General features: G+C 45.0%; 1 protein-coding gene across 1 annotated transcript in view; it reads right to left on the bottom strand.

Moving 5' to 3' along the window:
- LOC102568905 (fer-1-like protein 4) overlaps nucleotides 1-21,979 on the bottom strand; it is a 137,390-nt gene that overhangs the window by 25,990 nt on the left and 89,421 nt on the right. The window contains exons 31-39 of the mRNA XM_019485566.2: nucleotides 19,796-19,927; nucleotides 18,873-18,921; nucleotides 15,352-15,458; nucleotides 14,942-15,073; nucleotides 13,120-13,230; nucleotides 12,230-12,357; nucleotides 10,694-10,864; nucleotides 8,727-8,881; nucleotides 1,284-1,462 (exon numbers count right to left, since the gene is read on the bottom strand). Coding sequence (XP_019341111.2) covers nucleotides 1,284-1,462; nucleotides 8,727-8,881; nucleotides 10,694-10,864; nucleotides 12,230-12,357; nucleotides 13,120-13,230; nucleotides 14,942-15,073; nucleotides 15,352-15,458; nucleotides 18,873-18,921; nucleotides 19,796-19,927 — 1,164 coding nt within the window. The remainder of the gene's footprint in view (nucleotides 1-1,283; nucleotides 1,463-8,726; nucleotides 8,882-10,693; nucleotides 10,865-12,229; nucleotides 12,358-13,119; nucleotides 13,231-14,941; nucleotides 15,074-15,351; nucleotides 15,459-18,872; nucleotides 18,922-19,795; nucleotides 19,928-21,979) is intronic.

Raw genomic sequence — 21,979 nt, 5'->3', positions numbered from 1 at the left:
CACCTTGGCAGTCCATGGCAAAAGCACCCTGCTAGCAGAGACCTTTTAATACAGTGTATGAAGAACAAGATTCAATATTTTGAAATGGATAGTAGATAAATTCAGACTAAAAATAAGTTTAACATTTCTAACATGGATAATTAACTGTTGGGACAACTTTATTAAGGGTGTGAGTGGGGATTCTCTCACCCCTGAAATCCTGAATTCAGGACTGCAGGTCTAGGTAATAGATTTGCTGTAGCTCAAGCATAAGTTATTGGGTTTGAACTAGAAATCACTGGGTGAAGTTCTATGGTCTGTGTTATGCTGGATGGCAGATTAGATCATCACAATAGTTATTTTTGGCCTTAAAATTTGATTACTGACCCACTGCATGGCTTTTCTGTTTAACAGCAGTTCCTTCCTTACTGTTACTGAGTAAGGCTGCAAGCTTCATCCAATTGCCAGGGGTTGCCCAGAGGTTGGATAGACTTTCTGGAGAATTTAACCTATCCCTCCCCTCCAAAGACGGTACACTGAAGTCCTTTCAGATAAAAAGCTCTACAAAATGAACAGACAGCTGATTTTACTGTGTTCAATACTGGCCACCTCAGCATCACAAATGCAACCAGCAGTATAACCAGCACTTATAGGATGAACCTTAGCAAAGAAAACAGGTGGATCAACAGGAAGTATTTGTTACTGTACTGTGGAAAAATCTTTGAAGGGAAAGGGGAAAATCCCTTTGCTTAGGACAGTGGGATTTGCCCCTATAGGCCAGATGAATGGTACAGTGCTTGTCTGCAGGCCAGATCAGGCCCTGGGCCCCAGCTTCACCCCCTTCCTGCCCAGTGTACTGGTATTGGTCCCTGGGAACCTGACACCACCCTGTCCATGCCAGGATTGGATCCCAGTGGCTCAGTACTGCCCTCTCCCACCTCCTGCATGCCAGGATTGGATCCCAGTGGCCTGATGCTGCCCCAGGCCAGCCTTGTGCACTGAGATTGAGCACCAGATCCAGTGCACAGGTCCCAGGGCTCCCCATGAGTCTGGAGATTTGGCAGTACCACCATTTACCCACCGTCAAATTTAGAGATCTATAGGAAGCCCCACAAGCTGGAAGACACAGTGCCATGATCCAGAGATTGAGCACCCCTTGCCTAAGACATTTCAAGCTGAATTGGTCAAATCCCTGAGACAGAATGATGGGGGTGGGGACCAGGTGTCCTAAAGATATTTTTCTTGCATGTCTTCTAGGTTTCAGAATACAAGGGTACCCTGGTGTGAATACAAGCGTCTCTTACCTGCATAAGCCCAGGGTTCTCTGGGTTGTGAAGTGACCGAACTTCCACATGTTCTGGTACTAATTTGTACCCATATTCTGGCATTTCATCCCAATGCTGCAGGACATACAAAGCCTTATGCTCATCATATGCTGCCCAGTTATCATCATCCACTTCTTTCCTGTCTTTTACAAAGGCTTCTAGGACAGCAGAGAGAAGGAGATAAAAACACCTGGGCCAGTAAGATTCAGTCCAAAACATTAATAATAGCCATAAAAAAGAGAAAGCTGGTGCTTCAAATACACTCAAACTTTTCCATAGAAAAAGCAGAATAGGAAGAAGGGAGACAACTGGAGAAAAGAAGAGTTCAGAACACTAGGCAGTTACCTTTAATAAGGCAGAATATGATGGAGAAATCCATTAGGTAAAGAGAAACTAATAGAGAGTAAAAGAAACATGACAGTGAGAACCAGCCTGCAGACCCCAGAACAGGAGGACTGTGGAAAGCAAAACTCCCAAACTAGGATTTCAACCTTCTTGTCAGCATTTAAATACCCAGATCTCTGCTGGTAACAAAAGACACACCAGCAGGCTATTGTTTCTACACTGAAGGCACTCATTTGAGAGGCTCCATTGCGCATACAATAGGGGGTGTTCAGAGGAATGGACTGTGTCTATGTAAATATGCTGCAAATATCTAGCTGTCTTTGCAGATCATCCAACCTAGCTAAAGCTGTTGCCTGCCTCATTCACTGTCAAAGTGAGAGTGGAGATTGTGGCAGGCCCATGCAGATTGGCACAACCAAAGTAAGACTGAAACACTCATAGAATTATAGAAAATTAAGGCTTCAGGTGGTCATCTTGTGCAACCTCCTGTTCAAGGCAGGATCATCTCATACATGTCTTTGTTTAAAACTACACAATCAGCCCTGCTGCACAACAAGGCATGTTGTCCCAAAGACACCAAAAGCTATAGGTAAAGCAAGGGGATGAGGGCTATCAGTGTTCCACTGCTTCAAAGGTTGAGTGATCCAAGGAAGAGGACCATCTCTGGTGCTACGAAGGAAGGCAAAAAAAACCCCAGTCTGTACCAAGCTGACGATGAGGTAAAATTCCTTTCTGATCTCAAAGGTAGCAGTCAGTCTAACCCTGAGCAGAGGGGCAAAATCCTCTAACCAGCAGGAGTATTGACACACCCCAGTCAAAATTCCAAGCCTTGGCTGACCCAACACTTCCAAGAAGGTGAAAAAAACCTCTGATATCTGTAGCAACAGGCAGGGGAAAAAATCCTTTCTAGCCTTTTGTGGCAAATTTAATAGATTTCATAAACATTAGGGCTGGAAGGGACCTCGGAAGATCATCGAGTCCAGCCCCCTGCGCAAAGGGCAGGAAGTCAGCCGGGTTCATAGGAGCCCAGCAAGATGAGCATCCAGTTTGCTCTTCAAGGTGTTCATTGTGGGCGTTTGAACCACCTCCGGTGGCAGGCTGTTCCAGACCTTGGGGCCTCGGACAGTAAAGAAATTCTTCCTTATGTCCAGCCTGAAACGGTCTTGTAGTAGTTTATGACCATTCAACCTAGTCAACATCCCTTGGGGTGCTCTGGTGAACAAACGTTCCCCCAGATACTGGTGGTCACCCCTGATAAACTTATAGGTGGCCATCAGATCATCCCTGAGCCTGCACTTTTCCAGGCTAAAGAGCCCCAGGGCTCTCAGCCTGTCATCGTAGGGTCTGCTTCCCTGACCTCTGATCATGCGCGTGGCTCTTCTCTGGACTCTCTCAAGCTTCTCCACATCCTTTTTGAATAGTGGAACCCAAAACTGGACGCAGTACTCCAACTGCGGCCTCACTAAGGCCGAGCACAAGGGGAGAATGACGTCCCGGGATTTGCTTGAGAAGCATCTATGGATGCAAGCCAGTGTTTTGGTTGCTTTACTAGCCGCAGCATCGCACTGCAGGCTCATGTTCATCTTGTGGTCAATGATGACCCCCAAGTCTCTTTCTTGCATAGTGTTGGCCAACACAGCACTGCCGAGCCTATAAGGATGCTGCGGGTTTTTCTTCCCAAGGTGGAGAACCTTGCATTTATCGGCGTTGAACACCATCAGATTCTCGTCCGCCCACTTGCTGAGCCTGTCCAGGTCAGCCTGGATCACCCGCCTGTCTTCTGGTGTGGATGCTTTTCCCCAAAGTTTGGTGTCATCAGCGAACTTGGCCAGTCCACTTCTGACTCCAGTGTCCACATCATTAATGAAGATGTTGAACAGTATGGGTCCAAGGACAGAGCCTTGGGGGACACCACTGGTCACAGGACACCACGATGAGTGACTTCCATCAATTACTACCCTCTGGGTCCGACCCCGGAGCCAGTTTTCCAGCCAGTGGATCGTGGAGGACCCAAGGCAACAATTGGCCAGTTTCTCTAAGAGGTGATTATGAGAAACCAGGTCAAAGGCTTTTTTGAAGTCAAGATATATGACATCAATCTCTTCTCCCTTGTCCAGGTGATGGGTCACCTGGTTGTAGAAGGAAATGAGATTGGTCAAGCAAGACCTACCCGCAACAAACCCGTGCTGGCTATCCCTTAAGATGTTGGCGTCGGCCAGTCCATTAAGGATGCCTCTTTGATAAACTTTTCTAAGATCTTCCCTGGGATAGAAGTCAGGCTAATGGGCCTATAGTTAGCCGGATCCACTTTCCTCCCTTTCTTAAAGATAGGCACCACATTGGCCTTCTTCCAGTCTTCGGGCACTATACCAGAGCGCCAAGAGTTTTCAAAGATCCGCGCTAGAGGCTGGGCTATGATACTCGCCAGCTCCTTGAGTACCCTGGGGTGAAGATTGTCAGGGCCAGCTGACTTGAAGGTATCCAGCTTCTCAAGATGTAAAGAATAAATAGTAAAACCCAGAAGCATGGGAAAACTAAACACCCTCCATTCTGCTCTTCAACCTGGACACAGCAAGCATGACTCCACATACTGCATCCTCTGCCTGGAAATCCAGAACTCCTCTTTCTATATCCCCTCCATAAAAACTTATCCCAGCTGCTTTTATCTTATTTCATAACTAAGCCAATTGTGGAGTCCTGCTGAACACAGCCATTTCCAATATCCACCTCCTCTAGGCTGCAGACTTCTGCTCATTATCTCCCAGCAACTGTGGGGAGGGGGCGGCTCTAGCTGGCTCCATCCAGTTTTACAGTTTATCAATATTCTGAATTGTGCTTCTGCCCTCCAGCATGTTTGCAGTCCTTTCCAGTTCTGACATCTGCAAATTACCTCAAGAAGCTTATTATTCTGGCATCCATGTAATTAATAAACACACTATATAACACCAGGCAGACTTTGTAGCTCTCCACCCAAAACCTGCCGTTCTGATATAGATCCATTTGTAATTACCTTCCGCTTGTGGCTACTGTGTTTTGTCTATCCACCCTGTAGTAGTTTTATCTAGCCCATATCTCTCCAATCTGCTAATGAGGAGGCTATGAAGGACTCTGACAAAATCCTTAGTGAAGTCCAGATTCACTATATCCATTGCATTCCCTAGCTACTTTGTCAAAGAAGGAGATCAAGTTTGTTTCGCATAATTTGTTTGTAGCAAGATGGTGCTGGCTGCCCACGATCAACCTTTCCTCCTCTAGGTGCTCGCAAATGGATTTCCTTACATGTTTTAATAACTGCCCAAGTATTGAGGTGAGGCTAACCAGTTTACAATTTCCGAGGTCCTCTTTTTTTTTTTTTTAAACAGAGGAACACTATGTTGCCCCTTTTCCAGTCCTCTGGTATCTCACCCATTTCCTTTGTTTTGGTAAATATTGCCAAAGGATCTGAGATTTCCTGTGCTAGTTCTTTCAGTACCCTGGAGTAAAGTTAATCAGGCCCTGCTGACTTGAATTTATTCAGACCTATCAAAAGCTCTCTCTCTCATTATCTCAACCCTCATCTTTTCCCTTTCTTTAACCAAATAATCCTTATTAACTGCCTGGTTGCAGCTTTTTTACCTTTGCCTCCCTCATTTTGTTCCTGCAAGTTCTTGCTATTTCCTGGTATGCTTCCTCAGTAATCTGCCTGCCCTTCTATTGCCTGTTTTCCTTTTGTTTTTGAGATGCTGTAGAAGCTCCTTGTGCCATTGCAGTGGTCCCTTGCCATTATTCTTGTGTTTTGTGTTGAAATAGCATCTTGTTAAGCTTCCAATAACATGTCCTTTAGAAGTTTCCAGTCCTCCTGGGTCCCTTAATCCTTGAGTCTGTTTTCTCCCATGGCATCAGACCTATTATTTTCCTTGAGTTGACTGAAATCCGCTTTTTTTTAAATCCAGCGTCTTAATTCCACTGATTTCATGCTTTCCCCCATCTTAGAATCATGAATTCTCTCATATTGTAATCACTTCCTCCCAAGTTTCCTATCATTTTCACATCTTCCACCCATTCTTTCCTACTGGTGAGGACAAGAGCCAAGATAGATGATCCCTTAGTCATAGTCCATGGAACAAAGTTGCCATCCAGACAAGAACTTGCTCAACATTTTATGTTTGGCTGTATTATTCTTCCAGTACATATCTCGAAATGATGGCTGGTTGTATAAGGAAGCCAAAGGAAACAGCCCAGAGCAGGACTATCTTTCTGCCTTAGGGTGCATATCTGCTCTTAGTTACTCAGCCTTTTCCAAAGGTCTGGTTAGACCAGGGGCGGGCAAAATGCAACCCGGGGGCTGGATGCGGCCCGCCAGGCCATTCTATCTGGCCTGTGGGGCCCCTAAAAAATTTAGAAAATTAATATTTATCTGCCCTTGGCTGCCTTTCATGCGACCCTTGATGGCTTGCCAAAACAGTAAGCGGCCCTCTGCCCAAAATAATTGCCTGCCCCTGGGTTAGACTCTCTGCTACTGCTAGATGATCAGGTAACTGAAGCAACTGGTCTGATTCTTTGGCATTAAACACAACCAGGAGGCTGTGGCCACATCTTTGGGATGTGGAATTTGCAACTGCTAAGTATACCTTTGTCACTACTACTTGCAGTAAATACAAGATGCTTTACCTAAGGCCTCAGATGAAATACATCTGCATCTAAAAAAAAAAACCCCACACACAGAAAAGAGAATGTCCCATATCTCAGTAACAGGCTGCTTGTCACAAAGAAGTGTTAATAGAAACTATCTGCCGTAGCTTCGGTGAAAAGAATAAACGAAGCTAGGGGTAGGCAACACCTGGCATGGGTACCAGATCATGGCCCATAAAGGCATTTTACTTGGCACATGCACCTTGGGGCAGACAGTAAGTAGGGAAGGGGCCAGGGCTGCGCTACCACAATAAGGATCAGGCCCCTCATGGCTCCTCTGCTGTCCACCCCTGGCACACCAACATTTTACACATTGAAGTTACAGGTGTTTTTGGCATGCTTCCCAAAAACATTGCCAACCCCTGAACTAAGCTCTCGCAGACTAAACATTTAAGGAAATAACTGACCAAACCTTAACTACTGCCACCTGCACAAAAGGTAGATCTTCATTATGGTACTCAATATGGCCAATTCTGGCACTGACAAGGATGTAATGTTCAGATTGATGTTCTAGACAAAGTCCCTTTCTGGCGGAACTCCACCATCTGTTAAATGTGGGACCAGATTGTAAACCTGTTGCTTTCATTTCTGAGCAACAGTTACTAATCCATAGTGCATCTGCTCAAAAGACTGATTATTCATTAATGTGAGGAGGTAGTTCACAATCTGGACCTTAGATTATAAGCTCCCTGGGCCACAGACCAAATTATATGCACAACCAAACTGTATTTTAATAAAATAAATTGTGTGTGGTAGGACTCAAACAAATTATTTAACAAAGAAAAAGCGCTTCATTTCCTTCCATGCAGCAATGTAGGTGTAATGTCACTGTTATTCAAACTCCACGTTTCACATATTATTTCACAAAACAAATAATTCAGGATATAGGTATAAAAGATAACAATTTGCTAAATTTTAATGTTTCCATAAAAGTTAATTAAACAACCATGCTCAACGTTCTGATGCAAAATTTGCAAATAACCCAAATAACCACTGCCACTCATAATAACGCACAAGTGCACAGTATTTCTATATTGCATCTAGGTAAAAAAATCCTAAAAGTTTCAGAACAAGCCAAACAAATGTTAGCATATCATTGGTATAACATCTTCGCAAAATGGGCTCCTTCAGGGACGGCTATTCTTAATATCATGCTGCACCCTATAATAATATTGTTTATCATAATAAAAAAAATATTTCTTAACATATGTTATATGTGTTGCTAAATAAAATCAATGTATCCAAAACTGCAATTAAAAACAAACTATATTCCTATCAGATAAATAGTTTATGACCCATTCATCACTGATGTTTGAAGGGTCAAAGGGCATGAACTGAACATGTACAAAGAGCATGAACATGTAGCATGAACTGAACTAACGTAGCTGATGTTGACATAGAATGTAATAGTAGTAAAATATAACCATGTTAGTCTTGTCCTGTAAGCAACTTGAAAACTCCATTTTGTATCCTTCTGCTTGACATTAAGTGAATTAACTCTGCATAGCCTTTATATATGAGTTTGTGTTAAAGGGTGAATGGTGAGAGAATGGCATAGAGATAGGAGAAGATTTAACTGTTTATGTTAGCAACAAGGCGCCAAATGTAAGTTACCAGCCAGTAACTAACTAACAAACGGCTGAAGAATCCATTTGAAGCTCGAGGGCACAAAGGAGATAACAGAAGAAGAAATTCAGCCAGATGGGCAACAAAAACACTCCAACGCTAAGATAAGCTGAAGACAAAAGAAGAACAACTGAAAAAACAGAAGCTGGGTATGGAAAAACCCCAAAGCACTGAAACAAAGGTTGCCAATCCCTATAAAAGAACACTTTGAAAATGCCAAGTTGGGTGAGTCTCTTTCTCTACTGCTGTTTCATCAGAGCACAGATGCATCTGTTCACCCCACTCGAGCTTCAAATCTGCTATCTTCAAATCATCATCATCTATTCAATAAGCTCGGGTTGGCCATCCTGGGCTAATATTGAGCAACTATTGCTGGTAACTATATCCAGTGTATATGTGGATGAAATGGTTGTTTTGTATATGTGTATGCCTGTGTGTAACGATGTGTATGATGATTTGTGTGCGTTTGTATGAATGGTGTGTCTGACCCTCTATGTCTAACTCATGTAATCAATAAACGCGGCACCTTGCTTTATCCCCCTTTATAAACTCTCGCTCATGATTTAAGCAATTGGCAATTTGTGTAACATTTACAGTGGTAAACTGGCGGATCTCATCAATACATACGAACATTGGTGGCTGGAACAGAAACAATTATCCAGATATAGGTAAAAGGCTGACAGAAGGGTTAAAGAAACTGGCAAAATTTGTTCATCTTTGTAAACATACAGCTGTTTAAACAGGCATCAGTAACCCTCAATCAAAATACATCCAGACTACCTTCAGGGAAAGCTTCAGGGGGGACCTTGAAGATCTTATTGTTCACTTTGACCTCCTCTCTTCTGTACTCTGCAGAGGGGAGAGCATTCTTCTTGCACAAACTATCCAAGATTTGTGTGGGCTTGAAAGCATCTCGCCACATATTATAGCCATCTCTGTGGGAAAGGGATAGCAGCTTCAGAAACATAAAATTAGACATGGCAGATAATACTAGGATTTAAGACCTGTCTTTGGAAGACTGACCTCACATTTAACCATCAGCTAATACAAGTGGTAAAAGTAAATGCAGTAGCCACCCTTGCTGAGAAATTCATAATGCTGGGGCTCATCTTTGGGTTTGTTCCATGAACACAGTTTTTGTTTTGTCAGAGATGATAGAATCCTGTCCTCCCACGCACAGAAAAAACCCAATCTGCAGAACTTTCCATACCCCTCTGATTTTAATTATTAGCCTCACACTGATGTTTTTATAAGAGACTGAACAACTTAGCAAAACATTCTTCTCTGATTTTTGTCCCCATAAAAAACCAGAAGGGCTTTTAAAGGGATATAAAACAGGGCAAAAATGTTTTTCAGTGTTAGTTTAGCTGATTTTCCTATGAGAATGATGCTACTATTACAAATGTTTAGTGAATAATCATTATGTCAGTAGAGCTTTATACTTTTCATGAATCCTTAGTGTAGAGGTTAGCCAGTGTTAAAGCATTCGTTGTCACAAATCTGAGTCTTTTCCTGCAGATTCATGTCTCTGCACTCTCTGATATGCATTTATTTTGCTGAAGCATAGGTGATTTGCATTTGCTTGTCTTCAATATCAAGCAGAACATCAACTTGCATTAGAAGATGCAATAAAAATTATATTCAAGAGTAACTTAAATATTAGTGCTTTATAACAATTAAATGAAAAAGGTCAAGTCTACTTCCACTGAAATTGGTAGCAAAACTCCAACTTGAAGGAGCATCCTTCCTGAGAAATTTGGACTAGTCAAACCAGGCTGCACTTGAGTTATGAACTCATAAAAGGAAGCAAGAAGCGCTTTTCACAAGTTAGACATATGCTCCATTCCTACTGAACTATCACTCAGAAAGGGCTTGGCCATTTTGCTAGCCATCCTTTTAAAAATCACCTGTGCCCTAAGATGAAGCATGCAACATTTCCAGCCTGAAGGGAATGAAAATACAGTTTAGACTGGACAGGGTTTATGTCCCTTCACTTTGGAGATATCAGGGTTATCACTTCTAATCCCAAGATGTTACCCAGTATTTAGGGTCCTGCTGGATCATTTCCCTTGGGAGGAAAAAACTGGTGATACAAGTCAGGTACATTCCTGGGTGCAATCCCATTTATTTGCAAGAATATGCACAGTGCAGTTTCCCTGCAAAGAGTAGGAGCAAACTGCACTTCTCCAGTGACTGCTGTATTTAAAGGGAAGTTCTATCTCAGCTTCCCTTCAGGGTCTCACTCACTGTTTTGTGTCTCCCTTTTTCAAGGCTTTTTGCTTCTCACATACCCAGACAAATACAACTGCAATCAATCAATATTTTGGTCTTGTGTTTGTAATCAGTCCCCAAAGAAACCACTTCTCTCCCAGTACACAGTGCTTAAATTCTGTTCAGGTCTTGCCATGCTGGCCTGGGTCTTGGGCAGCAGCTTCCATTCCTTCACTTGCTGAAGTGGGCCTTCAATTCATATTTCCACTTAGTCTGCTTGAGGGGTAGCTGGCACATCTGTTACATTTAGCCAGGTCTGTGACTGATGGAAACCTTTAACCCCTGCTAGAGTAATAGCTGCATGGATTTATACTGCATAATTATGGGTGCTCTAATTCAACCAGCTGTTCTGGGCTTGATACAGGACTCAGTGGAGGAATCTTTCTGGTCAGGATAAAGGATCATATGGGGTCCCTTCTGACCTAACACACTATAAAATTATGTCATGTGTGCCAAACTTGTATTCTGCTACATACATGTCATACTGTGATGCCACTCCACAGTTGGCTCTGTGTTTGCTGAAGAACCGGTTCTCCAAGTCGATCTTTGTCTCCCCAATCAAATCATCAGAGCCAACCAAATCATGGTCAATTATTGCAACAGTAAGTTCTGACTCCGTTGGAAAGGATATGCTGAATTCCATAACTCTAAATGCAGTCCAGAAGAGAGAGAGAACTCAATTAACAGCAAGGATGGAAATGAAACACTCTCCCCTCCATCCACCACCTTGCGCTGAGACAAGCACTACACTTAAAAAAACCTGTACTTATCACTATCTGATTTTGAAAACATAAGCGCATGCAGTTATCAGAAGGACATGTTCAAACTCAAGTTATACACATAGGAGACCAAAACTGACTCTTACCTCTGTGGCAACAACTGAGTCACAAATATGCAAGTCAGGTTTGAGATCATTTCTTAAGTGCTTTGAAAAATTAGGCCCCAATAGGACTATGCTCACCTTCTGTTTAAACTGAACTACTTGCCTGAATTAGACTGGAAGTTCACAGGGAAGGGACCCTTTTGCTTTGTGTATATTTACAATTAACCAAGCCAAGGAGCAGATTTCACATGGTGCTTGTGTTAAGCATAAAGCCACCAAGGACTCTTGCTTACAAGCATGCCCTGTTCATGACCATTCCCTCAAGGAGTTGGGCTAATGGACAAGTGGAAAGTGAACCTGCAGCTACCTTGACAGTGAATGAACGTACGGTGGGTATGAGCGATAATGGGCAACTGGTACCTATTGCAGAGATGGGACTAGTCAGAGAATTATCATTTGAAGGCTCCCATTTGCAACATTACTGCTGCAGCATTAATGGTATTTTGGATTTGCAGTCATGATGCAGGAGACTTGCTTTCACTTGTACAAGTAGATCTCCAAATTAACATTCTCTGTTGCTTCCTAACTCTACTGTAATCTTTTGAGTAATACAAACTTTGCTTGAAGGCTGAGAGATCTGACGAGGAAAATGAGTTTTAGGTAGTAGCCCTTTGGCTTCAGGTTTTGTTTATTAAAGTCTAATCTGTTTCTTTCGGCCTTGGCAGATGTTACATTTATGTAATGATTAACATTTTAATTTCACCATAAGTATGTAATGTGACACAAGCCAATTTATGGCACCATAAGATGGCAAGCTAGCCACAAAAATGTTTCACATAAAAGAAAAGGACTCCTGTACTGTTTTTCCTACTTCCTCAGCACCGCTGTGTGCCAAGTTTGGTACTTGGGAATGCTCCTGTAATCACATCCCCAAATACCCTGCCCAGATAAACAGAAGGCCAGCCCTAAGCATGTTCCTATGAAAAGTACTGACAGTGCTTTTAAATGCTTCTGTATACATGAATACAATATACTGAGCTTTCTAGTGGAAAGAGAGAAGAGGAGATCCAGCATCATATCATAGTTCCAAGTGCAGGATCCATGCAGACTCGGCCATCAGCCTTTCCAGAATGCACCAGGGAAGAAACTACTCCCATTAAACCTGACATAATTAAGGTTTCCTTCATACTCTCCAAAAACAGGATTGAGCTGCTTAGGGATGTATCGTTCCTTTGTGTTCTTCTGTTCTTCTCCAACTGTCACTACCACATATGGATCTGCCTTGCCATTTGGGTCTGCTGGAGACAGGTTAGTAGCCTAAAATACACAAGACCCGAGATCAAGGGCGGGTTGGCATGAAGTAAACACAGCAAATGCAGGACAAGGTTGTCAGGGTTTCTGAGACAATCCACTTGCTCAGACAGCCCTCTGGTTGTGGCAGTGACAGGCAACTATTCAACAGGTGAACAACTAAGGACAAGTCTATAATTCTTACTTACTGGGTCAAGCAGCACTTTGCTGAATTATGCTGTGCTGTTTCATGTGCTACCCCCTGAACCAGAAGTCATGTATTCAACAAAATGTTCGTGGACTATTAAGCTCTACCTCTCTACAGAGTGAGAGGTAGCACGTGCATTTTAGTTTGGTTCAGTAAGTGAAAGGTATGGTTATGTTCTATAAAGATGTATTAGTCACCTATCAACATGAAGCTCTCACTCAATGAATGATAACTCACAGTTCACTTCCCAGGATACTGCCTCAAGGCAGAGAGAAGGGAGAATGAAAAATGTCCTACTGGCAATTTCACTGCCTACCGGAGTTACAGTATTTGAGAGGAAATGAGGAATAACTTCCCTATGATGAATCTCCAATTCTCTTTATAATTTTATCCTATTCTGGACAAAGCACTGGTGGGATAGCAAAAAATGGAGGGACAATCTGGAAACCTATACCAGGGGCCATCCCCAGTCCTAGCTCTCGTGGTCCCAAGAAAGCAGACTATGGGAAAGCCAGGGATTTTTTAGCTGGTGAACAGGTCAAGATCTCCAAGACACTTTGCAGACACTGAAAAATACTTACCTTAACAATATAAACTCTTACAAGCACCTTGATGGGTCTATTTCTGGGAACACCCTGGGAGATCTTATGCTCAGTACCTGCTTCCTTAGCAGGATAAACATAGAATGAACCCTACAGTGGAGACATTGAACAGGAATGGCAAGATGTAGGAATTAACACTTTTCTAGATAAATTTTTTCCAGAAGTAGTTATGTCCAGAATTGTGTCAGTAACACTGCCTTACTCATGTCAAACAACAGGTTTCTAATTATAGCTGTCTGTCCTGTGCTAGGTCACATATCTCCTGACTTCTCAAGATAACTTTACATGGTATGTCCCCAAAGATTTTGAGGGCATCTTCTTCTCACACAGAAATAATGGGTGACAGGCAAAGAAGTATTGTCCAAACTAATATTTTATATAGTAGGCAGGACAGGGTGGCACCTTAGAGACTAACTGGTTTGGCAAAGCATACATTTTTGTAGGTGACAGGCTACTCCACCAAATGCTATGAATGCTGTCACCTAAAACTATTCCTTCTTAAAGGGACAGACTGCTCTATTACATCATCTAATGAAGGAGGCTCTCACCTGAGAAAGCGTATGCCTCTATGAACCAGTCAGTAGCCAAAGTGTCACCCTACCCTTCTTGTTGCCTGACTTCAACTAACATGGCTGCCTGCCTCCCTCTAATATTTTATGAATAGTTTTTTGTATCATGGTAGCCCTCACAGGCCCTCAACCAGGACCAGAGTCTATTACACACTGTTCATTTCCTACACCAAAGAACTGAAATCTAAGCAAAGGCTAGATGGTACCTGGAGATAAAAAAACATCAGGTGGTTGGGGGGAGAGGAGGGTTGGAACAGGGACAGGGATGGGACAGGAAGAAAAGCTGGTTACCTCAGCTAGACTTGATGACTCCGCATGGGAAGATCCTGCAGCCCTGGGCAGATTGCCTGGAGAGCAGGGACCGTGGTGGGGGTGGGGAGGATCTTACCTGCCACAGCTCTCTGCACTCCGGTGGCAGCAGCTGCTGCTGTAATGGCAGCATGGGTTCAGGCTGCTGCAGCTGAGAAAGTCTTACTGCACATCAGCTCCCCTGGGGCAGCCCCTGTTACCCTGTTTGCTCCCCTACCCCCCCAGGTAAGCTAATGCACATCCCATTGCAAAAGTTCAGGGGTGGAGGGTGCCATTCAGCTTGACCTTTCCCCCTCCATACACTACTGGGTGAAGGACTACCTGGCTTCCATGACTGGGTGGTGCAGGGCTGAGCTTGCTGACACTGACCTTCTAAACATAGCATCAGTTAAACTTCACCAGGATCAGCAAGCATAAAACCAGCAGTAATGAAGTTTAACATAGAACTAAATAATTCCAAAATATTCTCTCAAACATGTCCTGAACTGAAGCTAACTGGCACCAGAAAGACAGGGAGAGGTGGTTCTTTGAACACAGACAAAGATGGGTAAGTGTGGAAACAGTCAAATCTGTGGTGCAACTGCAGATACCCTCTAATGGCAGATGTCTTCTCTGCTGCCCAAGAAATAGAATGTAATTTCTACAGTGAGGATCTGCCCTATCAATTTATTGTGGGAGACTATGCTTATAAGTCACTCCTTCTGACTATTTTCTGCTATGCATTAAATTTAAAGCCCCTCTACCAAGCTAATTATGCCTTAAGTGTAACTTGTAGAGGGGACCTTAGGGACCTAAAGCTTATCTTAAGAAATGATAAAAAGGAAGTTACTGTATATGTATCTATGGTCCCAATCTGCAACTGATATATATATCATTGTAGGATTTTTATTTCATACACAAATCTTATTTAAATGGCACAGTACCTTATACTTCCCCACAAAGTGCTCATCCTCATTTCCATCCTCCTCTTCATTCACTTTCCCACGATGAAGAGGAAATATATATAGCCAGTCTTCAAAATTATCAAACTCATTTTCCAGCTCTGAGTTGTAGATCTGAAAACAGCTGCATGTTATTTTGCCTGCCCTCCTTTCATCTTCTTTCCAAAATAAGGTAAGAGTTAAATGAGAACTAGAGACTATTTTCCCCACTGACTATGTGCCCATTCCTGCCACAGTTCCATGGAATTTCCAAAGCCTAAGGATGAGAAGGGTACTCAGCAACTCACTGAATCAAACTCATGTTCTGTGGGACTGCCAACTGCAAAGGAAGGAAAAAATGGCAGAAAGGAATATGTTGTGAATGAACAGATGTGTCAAGCACTGAGACCTACCTGTAGTGTGGCTATGGGTTTCCTTCTGGGCCGAATGGGCTCAGCTTCAAATATTGCTTCCTCTTCTATTTCCACATCAATAGAAGCTTCATTCAAATGCCCTCCATCTACAATTTGCATTAACAGCAACAGTGAAATGACTGAGTTCTTCTCTTTCTGAGTTGTATATCACTCCATGACATTATCTCCACAATAGCTCTTGTTTTCAGTCAATGGTTTGAAAACAAGATCAAATAAAACAGCACATCATGATAATCCAGGGGTGGACAAAATACGGCCTGCTGGCCAGATGTGGCCTGCAAGGCATTCTGTCCGGCCCGCGGAACCCCCAAAAAATTAGAAAATTAATATTTATCTGCCCTTGGTTCCTGTCAAAAATGACAGGAATCAAAGGCAGTAGGACCCAGGGGAAGCCCGGCAGGCTCCCACAACAGCAGGGCTGCCCGGCCCCACCCCTACAGCTGGAAGCCCCAGCAGGGACTTCTGGCCTGGGACCACATGGCTGCCCCAGGCTGGAACCTCAGGTAAGGGGGAAGGAGCTAGGGGGAAGGGCAGGGAAGGACCCTGGGGAAAAGTGGCCAGGGGAAAAGATGAATGCAGGGGTGGGGGGGGAAAAGTAGCCCCTCACCTGCCCTGTGACAGGTGCCCCACACTGCAGCCACTCGCAGCCTGCCTAGGGCTACTTGTGCCTGCTCCAGACAGCCATGCGTGGCTGCGAGCAGCCGCAGCAGGGAGCACTGGCAACAGGGTGGGGGAGGGGCTGCTTTTCCCCTCCCCTACGCTCAGCACCTGCTTGTAACCCAGCCCCACTGCCAGCCTGGTGCCCGCACTGGCTCTCTTGTTGGGGCTACACATGACGACAGCAGCTGCGGCCCCCCTGCTTGCTGCACTGGGCAGTGTTTGCCATTGCTGCCTGTGGGCTACCCAACGCATGAGCTCCGGGAGGCCAGCAGCAGCCAACACTGGGCGGCGGCAAGCGGGGGCCCACAGCTGCTGCCGCCCAGGTTGGCAGCGGGACCAGGTTACAAGCTGGTGCTGAGCACGGGGAAAAGCGGCCACTCACTTGCTCTGAGGCTGGCACCCCATGCTGTAGCCGCTTGCAGCCCATGTGGGGGTGCCTGTCCCTGCTCAGGACAGCCCCGTGTGGGCTTCGAGCGCCTGCAGCAGGGAGCGCCAGCCATGGGGTGGGAGAGGGTCCTCTTTTCCCCACACTCAGCACCAGCTTCTTCCCAGCCAACAAGAAGGGGGCTGGGGCTGTGTGCTGCCCCCTGCCTGTACCGCGGGGCTAGGGGCACTGGGAGCCTGTGGGAGTACAGGGCCCGCACTGGTGTCCTGGGGCCAGTGCTGGCGGGGCTGAGCAGGGTGGCAGGAGCGCGGGGTCCCAGCTGACAGAGGCTCTCTGGACCCAGGCCAGGTCCCCCCTCTCCCTCCTGGTGCAACCCAGCCCAGCTCCACAGACCCCTGCCAGCCTGCGGCCCTGCACTGTTAAACACCCCCAATCCTGGAGTCTCCATGGAGATCAGGCAGGAGTGGGGTGGGTAGGGGCTGCTGGGATATGGAGTCTGGCCACTGACCTGATCCAGCATTTTACCCAGATGTGTGAAGTGATTTTTTTTAAATCAGAAGTTGAAGAAATGATAGGTGGTGGTCAGGGGAGCTGGCTATGGTATGGGCAGCTAATTGTAAGGGCATGGGGAGGTTAACTGTAACTGGCAGCGCTCCTAACTATTTCAATGATTCTTGTATCAAAAGAAACATTCCGCTAATGCCTTTTTCCATTATTTTTAGATGCAGAAGTAAACAGGGTGGATGCAGCTAATCACTGACCAAGGTACACAAGGCTGGTGGAATGGGGACTGAGAAATCCAAGCCATACATAAGGGAAAATACATCTCTGCCCCATTATAAAAAGCACAACAGTGTATTTTGTGCAAAACTATTCCTAGGCTTTCAAGGCCAAAGCCATAACTCTCCCTTATCCAGAGCCTGTGGCAAGTTGAAAATAGGCAGGCAGCATCGAATGAATGGCACAGAACAGCAGTTAACTTCTAAATGTGCAGATGATGCTGATATTTACCATTATCAGATTCCATTCAACAAATATTTCAATTCCTAATGGATCCAAAGCTACTCTACAAATCCCAGCTAGGTTGTGTTGAGAACAGCAGCCCATTCAAGGCCTTGCCTATAGTATGTCCACCAGTCCAGTTGTCTCTCTCAATTCACAATCTCTCTCTTCCAGTTCCCATGGAAGACTAGATACAACCTAACAGAGCTCCAATGCAGCAAGCTATTAAAGATGCCTACATTTTCCTATTCTTAATTTCATTCCCACACCCTTAATTATATTGACTAGATAGTCCCATAAGCAATCCTTCTCTCTCTTTGCCATTTACATCCTTTACATTCTTTTGTTTTTTTCTGTCTTGGTAATCATGTGGTAAATTTTTCATAACCTTAGAAAAACCTGGCCTTTAATCACCTCATGGTTTCCCAATTTCCAATTACTTGTCAAAAACTTCTTACTAGTTCCAAAACTAGAACTGAATTCTACTTGCCAGGTCTGGTCTCATGAAAGCACAAACAGCAATGCTCCCTGCTTCACATTCTACTGGTTCCTTTGATAACCACATAGGACTGCAAGTTCATTTTCACTGCTTCACACCCCCACCACTACTCATATTTATAATCCCGTATTTTTCTCTCCTATACAAGGGCTGCTGACAGACATGAAAAAACAAACAAACCCCAAAATGTATTTTACCAGAAGCAGTGCATTAGTTCAACCTGGCTCTGCAGCGTTTGTATAAATCAGGCGTTTCAGTGGGGCTATACAGACAGGTGAAGTGAGCTAGGTCCAGCTAACACAATGCCTCCTCTGGGCATGTGCTGGGCCTGGCATGGGGGCACACAGAATTTAAAGTAAAATGCTGGGGGTGGGGTCCTTTTTACATTTGTAAGCAGCCAAGAAGATCATTGCTTCAGAAAGATTCTTTCCTGACAGATTAATTTACCATTTCCAAGTAGAATCTTATTCTTCTAGCTCCTTCCCAAGTTTCTATTCAATTTGTTCCTTTTCTTTTCTTTCTTTCTTTGCTGGTGAATGCAAAAGTACTTAGTATAGTATCATAAGGACATTTTAATGTGCTGGGTATGATCAACAAAATTTGTTGAAGGCAATCAAGACTATAGAAGGGGTTCTGAAAAACTGGAAGACCTTAATAAAATCAGATGGGTATCTGTACCATTTAACGTGGATCAGTAACAGCACAGTTATATAATACTCATCCTGGATGCTGCAGAAATGCGAGCAGAGCCAGGGAGACAATGCTGTTGAAGTTAAGTCATTTCTGTGGCCGGTCTGAACTCTTTAATCCCGTGCTTCCTAATGAGTCACTGTCTAAAGCACAGGTTTGACATGTGAAACTCCATCTTAAACTATGCAAGACTTTACTGTTCAGAAGAGCCAGCAAATCCTGCTGTTATCTGAGCTGGTGTGTTTCTACAGCCAAAGAACTCACCTGCATCACTTGGGTCCTCATTGTCACCATCTTCCTCATCACTGTGGGACTGAAAACCCCCCCCCCCATACACAAGAACATATTACTTCATTATCACGATGTAAAGAATCCAACTATTAAAGGCATCCAGCTTTTTCAGTGTATTAATATTGTTCAGGATCCTGAAGACCAGAGGTGTAGCAAGGCAGTTCTGCCGCTTGAACAGCCATGGCACAAGGGGCAGCATTGGCTGCCATGGTCAGCCCCCTCAGTTACACTACCACTGAAGACACAATGCTGTAACATAAACTTTGCATCTGTTCAACGTATATTGTAAGACAGTTCAGTACCTCAGAACCTTGACATATTCTCCATGGCCACATCTGGTCTACTATACTGAATTGTAACAGGGGGGTTCACCCATTAGAGGGAAAAGACTGTGGGACACGGTTGAAGCGCTAAGTCCCCTTAAGACTAGGACCTTCTGAGCCAGAAGGAGTGAGAAACCAGTGAAGGAGGGTGAAGAGATGCAGCTGGTGTCAAGCTGCAGACTGTAAGCCTCTAATGAGGGCCTCTTGTGCTAACCTGACCAGGCAGGATCAGGTGACCAACAAAGAGGTCTCCATGTTGCAGTACTGATGTCCATACAACAAAAAACCTGTGAGCCATTTTTAATAGAACCTAAATGACTTAGGAACCCAAGTGCCACTTTCAATACTGACCTAAACAGTAAGAGCTATGTAATTATATACCTTTGAGAACTTGGGCCTTATGCACTTAAGAACTTATGTCTCATTGCAAGTCCATAAGCTGTAGTCAATTTTCAATATGTCACCCCCAGCCTGGATTGGGTGTTCAGATGCAGCTACTTCCATCCTTTGCTACCAAGTCTTACAGCTGTCATGCCAATAAAGCATTAAGGAAATGACCTGACAGAGCCTCACCTGGTTACTGATTTCCTTTAAAGACTCATAGTACTTGGACCACCAATCCAGTTCTTCCATCTCTGGCTTTTCTTCCTCATATTCATCTTCTTTTTTTATAAGTTTATTTATAGGAATTTTCTTCAGAGGAGCCTAAAAACAGAATAAAGGGATCAGAGCTAGAAACTGCCAAGTGTGCACATCTGGATGCTGTAGAAAGCACACTGTATTTGTGCTCCAAAGGCTCAACCCCCAAAGGCTCAGGTTCCACATAGATAAGAAGTGGGCAAAATACAGCCTAAATGAGTAGGTGGGCAGAGTGGGTGGAAGGCTGCTGGGTTCTGGAGCCAGTGCCCCACACGCTGGGGTGAGTCACCAAGCTGAAGCTGCCAGCTGCCTTCCATCCACTCAGCTGCCCACGTCAGGTAGAAAGAGTCAGTGGAAGGCAGTGGGGAGCTGAAGCCAGAGCCCAATGCACTGGGGCTGCAGCTGCCCAGCTGAAGCTTCCTCTCTGCCAGGAGCAGTGCAGCAGCCGCTGGAGGGGAGGAGAGTAGAACAGCACCCAGGTGGCTGCAGCCTCACCAAAAGCAGCCCTGCCACAAGCTGTGCACACTAGCTGGGGCCAGGCATGTGGGTGGGATGAAGCATGGCACGGGCACCCTGGGTGAGAGCAGCGGGGGCTCGGTCCCATGTGGAGTGCCATGGGGACAGCTGTGGACCGCACCGCCCAAGGGAGCTCTGCCACACATGCCCTCCAACCCCTTCCTCCCTCCCCTCAACCCTGGCTGGCTCCTGGGACCTAGCGCCTAGGCAGTCCTCCTCACACACACATGCCTCCCCACGTAATGCGCACACACCCTCCACACCCCCAAACACCCCTACCCCCAACACACACGCTTCCCCACAGGACAGGAGCCACACCGTGACCCCACCCCATGATCCTGGCCTCACCCGCCCATCTGGCTCCTGAACACCACTCCCTGCCCACCCAGGGCTTCATCCCACAAAGGGATTTTTTGGTGAGTTGTTATGGCAGGGGTGAGAAGGAAATGCTGACCTGGCCCATGACAGCTTCTGAAAACTCCCTATGTGGTCCCTGGGCCCAAATAATTGTCCACCCCTGACATAGATCATTCCAGCCATGAGATCTCCTATACTCAGTTTCTGTGCTTTGTTACCAAGCCATTATTCATACCAGAATTGTTCATATCAGAAAAGCAATGCAGGGCCCTTGGTCATACTACAACAAAATCATGGAAAGTTTAGAATAATAAACTGGCAAACAGGCAAGAGCAGGATAGAAGCGATCACATTAAAATAGTCGTTCCTGGTTTATATGAGAACTCTCAATCTGCCCAGCAGCCTGAACATGAAGGAAAGGTGAACACATTTGCAAGGACAGAATCTTTATGCACCAATAGCTCCATACTGAACTTGCTTTACATTAACAGGCCAGCAACAAGACCTTCACTTCACGAATTAAATTATCAGCAGGGATCCTCGTTTTCTGTGTTACAAAATCCAAAATTCTCTGATTAAAAATCCCAAGTCTGTGTTTTTCCATTATTAAAATGAAATGCCATTATTCTATATATATATATAAAAGCCTTAGTCTGTCTAGCCACAATGCTTTGTTTGCACTCTGATTGGTCGTCTCAAAATAACCAATCAGTGTGCTCCAAGAGCGTTCTGGAGAGGAGGTGGCAGCAGTGGCTCACTGCCATGATGGTGGGGATTGGGGGGGGAGGGGGGCAAGGCCAGCAGTGCACCCCCGCCCCGGCCCTGCTCCCTGGAGGCGGTGGTGATGGAGCAGGGGAGCAAGACCAGTGGCACTGGCCTTGCTCCCCCACCTCCTTGGAGGCAGAGGGGGATAGTGGGGACAAACTGGCGCGGCCTTTGTGGCTGCCTCTTCCCCTGCACTTGGGGTCATTGCCCGGCACCGGCGGCCCCCGCAAAACCGCTGCCCCCCAGCCCTGCACTGGCTTCAGCTGCCTCCCTGCACCAGCCCTGGCCCTGCACCACTGGGGCGGGGGCTACAACACTGGGCCAGAGGGGACGGAGCTCCTGGGACCCTGCCACATATGCTACTGTGCGTGCACGCACACACACACACACACACATATAGATATAGCTATAGCTATATATATATATATATATCTCTCTCCATTGAACACAATGTTTTATTGATATATTTATCATTTTAAA

Source organism: Alligator mississippiensis, chromosome 9 (assembly GCF_030867095.1).
Source record: "Alligator mississippiensis isolate rAllMis1 chromosome 9, rAllMis1, whole genome shotgun sequence".
Classification (NCBI taxonomy): Eukaryota; Metazoa; Chordata; order Crocodylia; family Alligatoridae; genus Alligator; species Alligator mississippiensis.
The sequence above is the reverse complement of the archived record's forward strand: the minus strand, read 5'-3'. Positions and strand labels throughout refer to the sequence as shown.